The sequence below is a fragment of the Alosa pseudoharengus genome, unplaced genomic scaffold (genome assembly GCF_046254945.1).
Source record: "Alosa pseudoharengus isolate Yale_2024_CS ecotype anadromous, Long Island Sound unplaced genomic scaffold, YU_APseudo_1.1 YU_APseudo_1.1_scf_16, whole genome shotgun sequence".
Classification (NCBI taxonomy): Eukaryota; Metazoa; Chordata; class Actinopteri; order Clupeiformes; family Clupeidae; genus Alosa; species Alosa pseudoharengus.
Window position 1 is genome coordinate 22,248,566 of NW_027468630.1, and position 11,789 is coordinate 22,260,354.

Genomic DNA, 11,789 nt, shown 5'->3' on the forward strand with positions numbered 1-11,789 from the left:
CTATATTGCAGAATTCAGTGTCAGTGCACCACCATGCATTCTACTACTACTACTACTACTACGTAGTAGAAGGCAAGCAGTAGGCAGTGTACTGTACATATCTATCAAACCACCTAGATGGTGAGGGTGGCGCAAAACAAGGTCAGGGAGGCCTTAATGCATTGTAGAATGTTTTGGGGTCGGAAAAAGTTTGAGAACTCATGCACAAGGCTATTGATTTGAAGGCCCGTTGAAACTACAATAAATAGGTCCAAAAATTAGGTTTATTGTGTGTGTGACTGTTCAGTACTGTTCATATTGACATTTTAAAAGCAGACTTAAAAGTAACTCAAAAGTTACTTTCTCTAGTAACTAATTACTTTTAATATACAGTAATTGGTAACGTAATTGAATTACTTTTGAAAGAAGTAACTAGTAACTGTAACTAATTACTAATTTTCAGTAACTTGCCCAACACTGGTAGGCCTACATTAGACAGTTTTGAACATGGATTACAAATGCAACGAGTTCAGCGATCTAGCGTTAATTTAATACATTAAGTTAAAAAATTAAAACGCAACCACCTTGCACTGGTAAACCTTACTTACTTGAACAAACAAGTAAAATACATGTGAGCATAATGGTCAAAGGTTTATTTCAAAGGTCCAGAAGCACAACAATTACATGGAGACAGAGCTTAAATACAAATCCTTCATTGACATACACAAAATTAATTCAATGTAAATGTGCATCTGTCTTTGAACACATGATTTTATCTTACTGACTCCGTGCCATTCCCTTCATGATTGATATTGCCCAGTTGATCTGATAGCCATTGTGTTTCAGTGTCCCAGTTAAGCTTAAGTATTTCTCCAAAGCAATCTGACAACACAATGGCTAGTCAGTCAAATGGACACAATTTCTTCTCTACAGAGAAAGTACAATGACCTTACAGTCAAAGGTATCCTTTGTGTCTCCTTTCTCAAAAAATGACCTCACTAGACCTTTTGCCCACCTCGCTTCCTTCTGTGTTTACAAAAAAAAAGACAAAAAGAAAATCGCACCTATTCCTATTTTAGATTAAGATGTCTCCCTGTCTACTGTCACTGGTAAACTCGTGTGGTGACTCAACGGCACACATGGTGTCTAACGAGGCACTGGTCCGGCTCCAGTTCAGAACACCTCCTCTGCGTTCCGACAACGCGACTGCTTCAGCAGGGTCAACCGTGCCAGAACCTCCTCGACAGAGAGCTCTCCGTGCACTTTGTTGTCTCTGGTGCGCACATTCACGGTGTTAGTCATCTTCTCCTTCTCGCCAACCACTGCCAAAACACCAGGGGGAAAGAAAGATGCTCAAGACACAGCCAAGCAAAACAGTTTTCCCAACACCCTCACACTACCACCACAGCACAAGCTCATCTGGTGGGAGCTGGGAGGAAGAAAATCGGACTGACTGACCGCAGCATACTAATAAGCTATGTTTTTATGTTTATTTCTGCACACTTGAATAATTTCTCACCTAAAATGAAATTGTACTGCGCAAGCTGGGCGTTGCGGATCTTCTTGTTCAAGAGACAGCCTGAGTCAAGATCGGCATCTGCCATGAAGCCTGCTTCCACAAACCGCTTACATAACTGAAGTAGGGAAAAAATAGTCAGAGCTAACCAGTGCTGCCTCCCCAACATTTCCAAACATGAGATACAGCAACCACTGAATTAAAGGAGAAATGATGAACGAACATCTATAATCAATATATGAATAAAATGAATGTGTGACAACTAATAACCAGGGGACTAAAAAACACATTCGAGGAAATGAAAGGGTACCTCTTTGGCATAGTCCTCCAGGGAAGGATTGACAGGCACGAACATCACCTGCCGTGGGGAGAGCCACAGCGGCCTGCAAGACGAGGAGGAAATCAGCCGCCATCAACAAAATCACACTTGTCAAAACACAATCTGACAAAAGCCTCTGCCTTTAGCTGCAACATCACTATGTGTCAATGTCCACAGAATGACTCATAATTAAGGAATACATGAATTTAGAGTGACAGATGACTGATCAAATCCAGAGCCTTCCCATTGAGACATTTTATGTGGAAGGAAAAGCCATAACACATATTTAGACAGAAATACAACTAAGACCATTAAAGTCTTTTCCATAGCTTTTTGATTTGGTCTGATTGTGATTGATCGTACCACTTCCCAGCATAGTTCTCAGTGAGAATGGCAATCATCCTCTCCACTGAGCCTAAGATGGCCCGGTGAATAATGACAGGTCGAGCTTTGTCATCTCCATCTTTCCTGGAAATAAAAGAAGGAAGAAAAAGTGGGGGGAAAAGAAAATCACTTCATTTCATATTTACTTTTAGATATCAGTTCTCTTTTTCTCTAATTCTAACTCCCACGCTGGGTAAATGCTGCTTCTTTTAAAATTAGATTCTAAGTCAGCAGCACTGTGTCCTTCAAAGGCTGATGAAGTTCAAAAGGGCGGGCGATGACTCACCCTACAAAGGTCAGGTTGAAGCGGATCGGAAGCTGGAAGTCAAGCTGGATGGTGGCACACTGGTGGTAGCGCCCAATAGCATCTTTAATCTTAATATCGATCTGTGGTCATAGAACATGGCATTCAGTCATTTTATACACACACAGACACCCACACACACACACTGTTTCTAGGTGTGTCAGAGGGCCCTACATCAATTTTCTGACCGTATACATTGTACAATTACAATAAATGTTATCAGTGCATTACCTTGGGTCCGTAAAAAGCTCCATCGCCTGGGTTCAGTTTCCACGGTTCCCCAAACTCATTTAGACTATCCTCCAGTTGCTTTGAGAGAATAATGAAAGCTCAGCATAGCAATAAAAAAATAAGTATTTCAAATTCAGATCAAATATTGAAAAGACCAAAAATAGTCATTTCATTTTATAGAGTACAAACAGGCTGTATGTCAGGAACACTAGCTTCTTCTCAGTTCTGTGTCTCAGGCACCTTTCATGTTTTGTTTTATTAAGGACCCTTATTTCTTAATTAGAATATGACGAGGAATATGAACACAGGAAATATGTACACAGTAGGTCATTTAAATACACATAAAATGTAGTTTTTGTTCTGATACCAGTTCAATTTCAGTCTCAAGATAGCATTAGATTTGTTGTTTTAGCAGTGTTATAATGACCAATCACCCAAGGTTTGGTCATTATAACACTGCAAAAACAACCAACTAGACCTAACAACGACTAGAACCTGAACCAGAAATGCACATGTTTTTTTTAATATATATATATATATTTCCTCTATCTTCTGGTTGAAAAAAGGCAATGAGAAATAATGTATGTATGGTCATCATAACATTGCTAAAACAACAAATCTAATGGGTGCCTAACACTTGTGCACAGTACTGAACCTTTTCAGCTTGGTTCCACACAGCAATGTCACCCAGATACTTCTCTGGACGTGTGGAGAGGTTGAGTTGGAAGGAGAAGCCGAAGACGTCATAGACACAGCGCAGGAAGTCCAGACAACCTTTCATCTCGGACCCAATCTGTAGGGGAGGGAACAGCATGAGCCCGAGAACACTCTCACAAAAGAGAACAGTGGGGGTGGGGTGGGAAGGTGTGAGGGGGGGGGGTAGAGAGAACACGAGCGACTGAAAAAAGGAGAAATGAAAGGAAATTACATGAAAATTGATTGAGAGCAACAAAAAATTGAGGTTAGAAAGAAATAACAAAGCGAAAAGCAACAAATCATTCAACACTCCCAAAAGACCCAAAGCTATTACATGTCATCCTCTGTAATATTGCTCAGTCTACTGTTCAAAAAGCCCTTACATAATATGACCTACTCTTTCGGCTCACTACCTGTTCCATGGTGCAGAAGATGTGGGCGTCGTCCTGCTGGAAGCGTCGCACCCTGGTGAGCCCAGTGAGTGTCCCCGACAGCTCGTTACGATGGAGGACCCCGAAGTCAGCCAGCCTGAGAGGGAGCTCTCGCCATGACCGGGGCCGATGGCTAAACATCAAACTGGGCCAGGCACCAGAGATCAGAGTGATGAAGAGGAGAAAGGAGTAGATGGTTAATCAAGAAGAAGAAGAAGAAAATGCTCTACATATTTAAAGTCCCTCTACAACATACATATCTCAGATATACAAAGGGACGTCTAAGGTATTATCTAATAATATTTCTTGGACTGTTTACTAAAATATAAAGAAGAAGACACATATATGCAAATACAACTATTGAATAAAGTCAAGTCTTGCCTACAAACACAAGAAAATGAATAAACAAGCATAAATACAGTAACCTGCATAGATATAGTAACATGCATAAATACAGTAAATTATATGACATTTAACATATGTCTGAAAGAAATACTGAGATGACGAGTGTTTAACCCAGGCTATCAGATGCTGAGGCTTTACCAGTGACCAGGGCAGTTCATGGGCTTCAGAGCAAAGATATCCTGCTCCACGGGGAAGGAGAACATGTTCTCACTGTAGTGCTGCCAGTGGCCAGAGGTCTCCCACAGCTTGCTGTTGTAGATGTTAGGTGAGGCCACTTCCTGGAAGCCTCGTCTGCAGTACTCCTCCTGGAAAGATATTTTACAGCAAAGGACAGCAGAGGGAGGAAAGCAAGACGGAGCATTTATTTTAGATTTTTTTAGATATTTTACATAGCACCCACATGCACCCTGTACTCCTAGCAATTACCTGCAATTCTACACTCCATTCTGTGACCCATATAAGTAAACAAGGACATTATACACAATTACAATGGAAAGTGGATTGACTCACAAACTATAATTAAATGAGAAAAACAGTTTCTCAAAAGTGTTTTACGTCATCGTTCTATGCATAATGAGCATCTGTTAGACCACTGTAGGGACTCAAACATGTGAGTTGTGAGAAAGAGTATGGCGTTTTTACCCTGATGAATTCTGTGAGGGTGTTATAGAGGTAGGCCCCTCGGGGGAGGAAGAAGCAACTGCCTGGACTGAGGTCATGGAAGAAGAAGAGTTCCTGTTCCTGTGATCGAGAAGCAAGACACATTAGGAGAAAATTGCAGCGACTTGTCAGCTCTGCGGGGGACTATTCAAACACATGGAGGCAAATCTGCTCATGAATTCATGGCCAACTGCTCCTGCTAAACCATTTGCACAACATTAAATTCATGAACCTGTCACACGGAATGAGCCAATCAAGAAGTTATTTCTTTCCCCATATACTTTATATATTTTTTCCAGAAGCTCTCCAATAAAGGGGACTATTGACACAAGCGAGAAACATTAATTTCCCCTCATAACTGTGTACGTGAGGTTGCCTGGCAGATTTCCACCATGGGGGCCAATAACACCGGCTAAAGTGATATCTGATTGAAGGGAACACCAATCAGATTAGGCCGACAGGGGAAACAAGTCAGACGCATCAGCCAGTGGGCATTAAGATTCCACCCACCTAAACCATTTGGCAAAAAATATCTTGCCACCAACTGTTAATAAAGATTGTTCTTTGAGAGGTAATGGTGACACAGCATGCTACGCCTAAAGAGACTTTTTTTCACCTTTACACCACTAGAATATGTGTCCATGAAAGGCTCTCCAGCACCACACAGTTGTCCACATGGACATTTATCTGGACATTTATCTAGACATTTATCCCGTACTTTTCCGATCTTGCGATGGTCTCGGTTCCGGGCTTCCTCTTGGAAGCGCTCCCATTCCTTCAGCATTTTGGAGTCTGGGAAGGAGATTCCATAGATACGCTGTAAGGTCTCCATGTCAGAGCGTCCTTCCCAATATGTGGAGGAATTCTGCGGACAAAGACACATGCAATGGTGAATTGCCTGTCCCCTCATCTCCCCAAAAGGGATCCAAAGAGATGAGAGTGTACACATTCTTGAAGGTGAAATTAGGCGTAAAGTGCTTTCAATATATTTAAAAAGCACCATGTATGCATCTATTCACTAGCATATTCATGCTCTTATCAAAATGGATGCTTCAGTCTCCAACCTTGTAGATCTTTAAGGCTTTAATCTTCCCAGTGTGTCTAACGTGGGGTCCTCGACACAGGTCAATCAATGGCCCGCATCTGTGAAAGCATCCACGATCATTTTATAACAGATCCAAGAGATGTTTTCTGCTTTAGATAAATTGTGTGTGCAAATGACACACAATGGACAAGGACAAACATGGCACCACTTTACCTGTAAACTGTTGTGGTGGGGGTGGTAACCTTCTCATTTAGGATGCGGCATTTGAACTTGTTGTACTAATAACCACAAAAGAACACATAACATGCTAGTTGAGTTGGATCATGGGATGGGCAAAAATACAACAAAATGTATTTTCAAATAAAATATCAAATACCCTCATTTTAAGTGTATCCAAATAAACTACAAAATTCAGTAGCCACGCCATGTATTAAAGTAAAATACTGTAGTTTTGTATTTTGAAAATACTAAAAATACTCTTCAAAGGGAGCATTTAATCTATAAATCTATTCTAATCTAATCTATTCCTTGATCACAAAGGATATTTGATAAAGTGGGCAGTGGTTTGGGAGCTTTTCTCTGCCTACGTGATATGCCATACATCTGCAAACATCTGCAAACAGTCAACAGATCAACTATGCTGACCTGCATGTAACATCTCATAGCCTGCTGTATCAGAGAGGTACTCAAGAAGTCACAACTGAACTTGTCAAGTGGTACAATCTAACCACCGAACCTATTGAGAGCCACAGAATGTGGGCTTAAAGCAACTCAATGCAGTTCTATTACCTTAAAATAACAGCTTCAAACTCATGGTACACTGACATATAATATGGAGAATGAAGTCTCTGACATTGTCAATGCATGATCAATGATACTGTGTCAAGCTGTTGATCAGGTAGGATCATGACCCTTTTAGTTGGTTTTTAACTAACTGGGTACTGTGTAAGCGCTAAACGGGGCTATATTAACGCCAAGGGGCATAGACAAGGAAACTTGAGGCAACAGCAGTGTTGCAGGAAACCACATACTGTAATGGGTTCTATGTGTTACGATGATTAAAGTTCTTAAGAAAATGATGATTAAAGTTCTCAAGAAACTGATGGTTACAGTTCTCAAGAAACCTTAAATTGGTGTAAGAGAGTGGGTGTATTGTGTATTGGAACAACCTCACAATAATAAACAACTGCTTCTTATGTGCTCAACCTTAAACATGCGCAACAGGGTCTCCTTGCTGATCTCCAGCCTCTCAAAGGGCTGCTTGTCCTTCATTATGCCTTTACAGATGGACTCCAGATCCCCAAACTCTGAGCTCGACACACCACCACTACAGAGGCAGAGGGAGAAGGAGAGAGAGAGAGAGAGAGAGAGAGACATTAGGATTTATTCAGGACACACAAAGAATACATCTGTGGCTTTCCTTATAAATTAGGCTTTTCACAAACATTGGAACATCATCACACTTTCTCCATAACAATGATAACCACTTACCTCTGTCCATCCAGAAACATGTCATAGTAGAAACCATTCTCTATCGGAGGTCCATAGCAGAGGCAGCCCCCATAGAACCTCTCCATGGCTTCCCCCAGGATATGGGCACTGGAATGCCAATAGACCTGCCCAGGAGAAGGGACAGAGGTGCCTGGTTAGTGTAGTGCTATTACCGTAATTTCCTGACTATTAACCGAGGTTTATACATTGATCTTGCTCAATTTCTTCAGCTATGAGGTTAATACATGGGGACGAGCTATACATGGTGTAGAATTCTGGGGTATTCTCACTGTATTCTGATGTGTTCATATGTTACTTCTGTGTGTAGTATACAACAGGGAGAGGTCCATATTATTCTACATAACTGTGCTTTAGGCCTGTGTACCAGCAGGAAGGTCATACAGGCCGATATTTAGGAACATCCGAGGAACATCAGTGATAACATGGGCCGAGGGAGACAGCATGTCTGCCTATTCGGGCTAGTATCTCCATCTGTCCAGAGCCGTTTTTTGTACACTGGTTGGCACCTGCCACGTTGGCATGATTGACGTTTGTATGTTTTAGTATAACAGACTTTGTCTTAGGTTTTGACACGGAGACGGATCGAGGAAGCGACCCGAGGAGCAACTTCTGTCGGAAGGCTCAGCAGCCGCTTCTAATAACAACCACAACTGTTAGACTCTGCACAGTTTTACTGTTTGAGACTTAGCCCGTTTTCTGTTATTCATTGTTGTACCATCTACAATAAATCATCATCTAATCGCCGATCCTGGTTCCGCCGTCAAGCTTTATTGACCATCTTCAATACAGACATTAGAACTAAAACACAACGCAACAACCAGAGAATCCAACAATGGGAATGCATTTCTTTTTCTTCTTTCTTTCTTATCATTAAAGCACGGTCTGATTCTGATTCATTGGGCTATTGGGCAGTGTGGTTAATACACAGGTGCGGTTAATACATGGTTTCGTTTTTTTTTTTTTTATTAGCATAAAAACGGTTAAAGCAGTAAAACGGTACAGTTGTGACTGGCCCAGGAGAAGTGAAAGAGGCGCCTGGTTAGTGTAATGCTATTACAGTTGTGACCGGAAGGGGAAGGGAACAGGAAGTTGCTGGATATGTATAGACAACTGCCATATTGGGGTTACAACTATAGTTATGACCTAACCCCATACATTTCTAAGGAGGATTCTTTAGGTGCTGTGTCTCCTGATTAGAGAGTCTCTGATTTAGTGCCATTAGCTTTTTAAGGCACCTTGGCCCAGACACAGCAAAGCAACACCAAAACATAACTGAGCCTACTCCATTTTTGCAAAATAGGTATGGTGTTGTTTCTTGGACACCTTGATTTTTTGGTCTGTGAACTTACGGCTGATGAGAGCAAAAAGCTCGATATAGTATAGGATAGCCCTACGATCCATGTAATGAAGTTAAGGAATTCAGGATTCAGAATAAAAATTGTGAGCAAAATAAAAGATTTTGCAAAGCATTAGGGCAAACCACTCACAGCTTGGGCGTCATCATTGTCAAAGCGCAGCAGCTCCAGAGAGCAGTCCTTCTCCAGAGGCCGGTCTAGGTCCCAGAGCTCTCCGTCCACACGGGCAATCACAGAGTTGTCCGCAAGACCTTGGCTAAATGAAGAACAAGGTCATTTAAACCAGTTATAAAAAAATAAACATGCTCTATGTCTGGTACTAGCATCAAAAGGCATTTTTTATGGGGGTATATGCACTAGTTAATTTGTACTGCACATTCTTTCCCGTATCAGTTTGAAATGCAATGATTCTGCGACTGTAAAAATGGTGGCGTTCAGATTAGCTAAATATCTTTGTTTTACAACTATGACATCATGGTGGACCACTGAATACATTGCTGTCTGTTTTGTTTTTGTCCCAAAACAATAGTGTTATGGCCAGTGGAATTTTGATGAATCACAGAAGGAACACAGTGGACAGTGTAATGGACAGCAGAGTGGTGCTGAAATGATAGTTCCACAAAAACAAAATAAAGGCGAAGACATGAGCACAAATTGTAAGTAGATTAACAGTGTCTGTCACTCGGCCAGGAAAAAACAAACACACAGTGGCTGGGTGATTCTCCAACTATGGTACTTTTTCTGTCCTTGACATATATTTAAAAAAATAAAAAACATTTCTACTTTTTTATTTTTTTCACACTTACTACATATTTAGGGGAACCTATATATAAAAAATCATTGTTCAATTATGTTGTTTTTTATAAAATATAAGACATTTTATATGCCTTTTTTACTATTTTGCCTCTGTCCCTAGGCCAGACTTTGGGTCTTCGACCTTATCTCACTTAAAATCTAATACTGATATAATTTTAAATTCAAACAGAAAGTATGCATTATAACCCAATTCATTAAAATCTACTATTTGTTTTTATATTTCTTTTCGATTTGGCATATTTTAAACATGTTAAACACTTGTCCCTTGGGTTCACCGTCATTTCCACACCTCTGCATAAAATGCAATCCCAGGCTCAGTATTCTAGATTTGTATACTCATTAACCATAGCAACTGACACTCCAGAGGGATCCACATGGCTGAATGAAAGAATGATCCCAGCAGAGGTTAATACATAGGAGATATATCAAGGTAAATATGAGAAATACCGCGAGTATGTTTATTGTACGTCATTTCTGAACCGCTCATAATTCATTCCGATGGGAAAAATTCTGGATTTTTACCATTTCATTAGGTGTAATTTGAGATTATTTAATGCTAACTCTAAAACTAACACTAACAGGCTAGTCAAACATGAGATATTAGAGGGAAAGTGGGAAAATGTCATTTCCACGACCGTCTTTTCCACATCTGTCTCCATGGTAGTGATAGGTAGACAGGTTGGCTTGTTTTTGTTCGGTTGTGGAAATGACCATTGCTTTTGCCATTGTCTGGAAAAATGTCAAAAAATACATATTATTCCATAAAAATCAGCACAGCCAACTTCAGGGCAGGTATCTAGGCATACTGGGGAAACAAATTATGCCAGTAATATTTTAATTAAAAATGTTTCATTTTCTGAAAATGTTCAGGTCCAAAAAGTACCATAGTTGGAGAATCACCCGGCTACCAAAGAGACCCATGTCAGCTTCAGCCCTCACCTGATCCCACAGGCTATCTGGTAGGGGCTGGACACCCAGGCCTGTGTCTCCACTTTCTGCCCATCTGGCAGCACCACTGAGATGGGAAGGCTCTCCGCAGCACGCTTTGCCAGCAGGGCATCATTCTCCTTCTTCAGCTCCTCATAGAGTGTCAGACGCTCTGGTATGTAGCTGGGCCAGGGGCTTAACTGAGGGAGAGGAGAGGAAGCCAGCCAGAGTTATGGGCCTTTACTGAGTCTGGGCCAAAGGTGATTGAACAAGTCAAATATGTTTTGTGTTGATGGGCCATGATGGTGATTAATAATCATAACATAACAAACCTCCACAGCTCCTTTCTGTCCTCCTGCTTTCTCCTTTTTGCTTTTATCAGCTGGTTTGGCCTCAGAAGATGCAGGCTTAAAAAGACAATCGAATGGGAAAAATTCAGTGTGTAAAGAATGGCAAAACGTCTGCATGCGTGTCGTTTCAGTTATGACTTTCCAAAGTAAAGATATGCTCATCATCTAATACTCGACAGCAGTGACAAATCATACTCGAGTTATTTTGAGACTGACATTGCTGCATGCCGTTGCAATAGGCTGCACTGACGTAGGTTGTATTCTGAACCTGTTCAAGGAGTGGGACAGAACAGCTACATCAGTATGTAAAAACAGTAAAAACCTTGTGATGGGTGTGGTTCTGTTGAATATTGTTTTTTTTATTTTCCCTCACTGCTTTCTCCTTTTTGTCTTGGCCTTTCTTAGCCGGTGCCTGGCCTTGCTGCGCTTCTGAAGCTAGCTCCTCCCGCAGACCCCGCCGGAGGTGGATCAGCCGGTACTTCAGTTTCTCGTTCTCGGTCCGAAGCTCCTCCAGCTCCGGGCTGCTGGCCAGGGCCTTGAATACGTCCTGTCCGCCACAGATTCCATCACGGAGGCATGTAATTTCATTGCTTAACAGTTCTATTTGTTCTTCCTGAGCAGCCAAACGTGCTGCCATGCGCTCCGCCATGTTTAAATCCCAACCAGGGGAAGGAGGAGGGGATAGGGACAGCTGGTCAATGGAAACCAGGGTCACAGCGACATCCTATGGTCAATTTCTTACACTGCAGGTCAATATAGTAAATACTGTGGAATACTGGAGCCAGCAATAATGTAGAAATAATGTAGCATTTAAATGTCATGTTGGTCTAATTAATTACACGAGCAATTAAGTTATTTA

The 11,789-nt window shown here is 41.3% G+C and overlaps 1 protein-coding gene across 2 annotated transcripts; it reads right to left on the bottom strand.

Annotated features, from left to right (window-relative positions):
* Nucleotides 1–611: 611 nt before the first annotated feature.
* tars3 (threonyl-tRNA synthetase 3) lies at nt 612–11,581 on the bottom strand. Of its 2 annotated transcripts, none has more exons than XM_076287472.1 (19): nt 11,304–11,581; nt 10,913–10,987; nt 10,593–10,780; nt 8,970–9,093; nt 7,462–7,586; nt 7,177–7,297; nt 6,184–6,248; nt 5,990–6,068; nt 5,644–5,790; nt 4,908–5,006; nt 4,404–4,570; nt 3,843–4,005; nt 3,389–3,526; nt 2,734–2,811; nt 2,485–2,585; nt 2,178–2,282; nt 1,806–1,878; nt 1,499–1,613; nt 612–1,301 (listed from the first exon to the last, which is right to left on the bottom strand). In XM_076287472.1, exons 1-19 carry the CDS (start codon nt 11,577–11,579, stop codon nt 1,153–1,155), a joined length of 2,388 nt encoding a protein of 795 aa, XP_076143587.1. In that variant the 5' UTR covers nt 11,580–11,581; the 3' UTR covers nt 612–1,152. The 2 variants fall into 2 exon arrangements, with proteins under 2 accessions (XP_076143587.1, XP_076143586.1); XM_076287471.1 differs by having other exon boundaries at nt 11,253–11,581.
* Between the last annotated feature and the right edge of the window lie 208 nt (nt 11,582–11,789).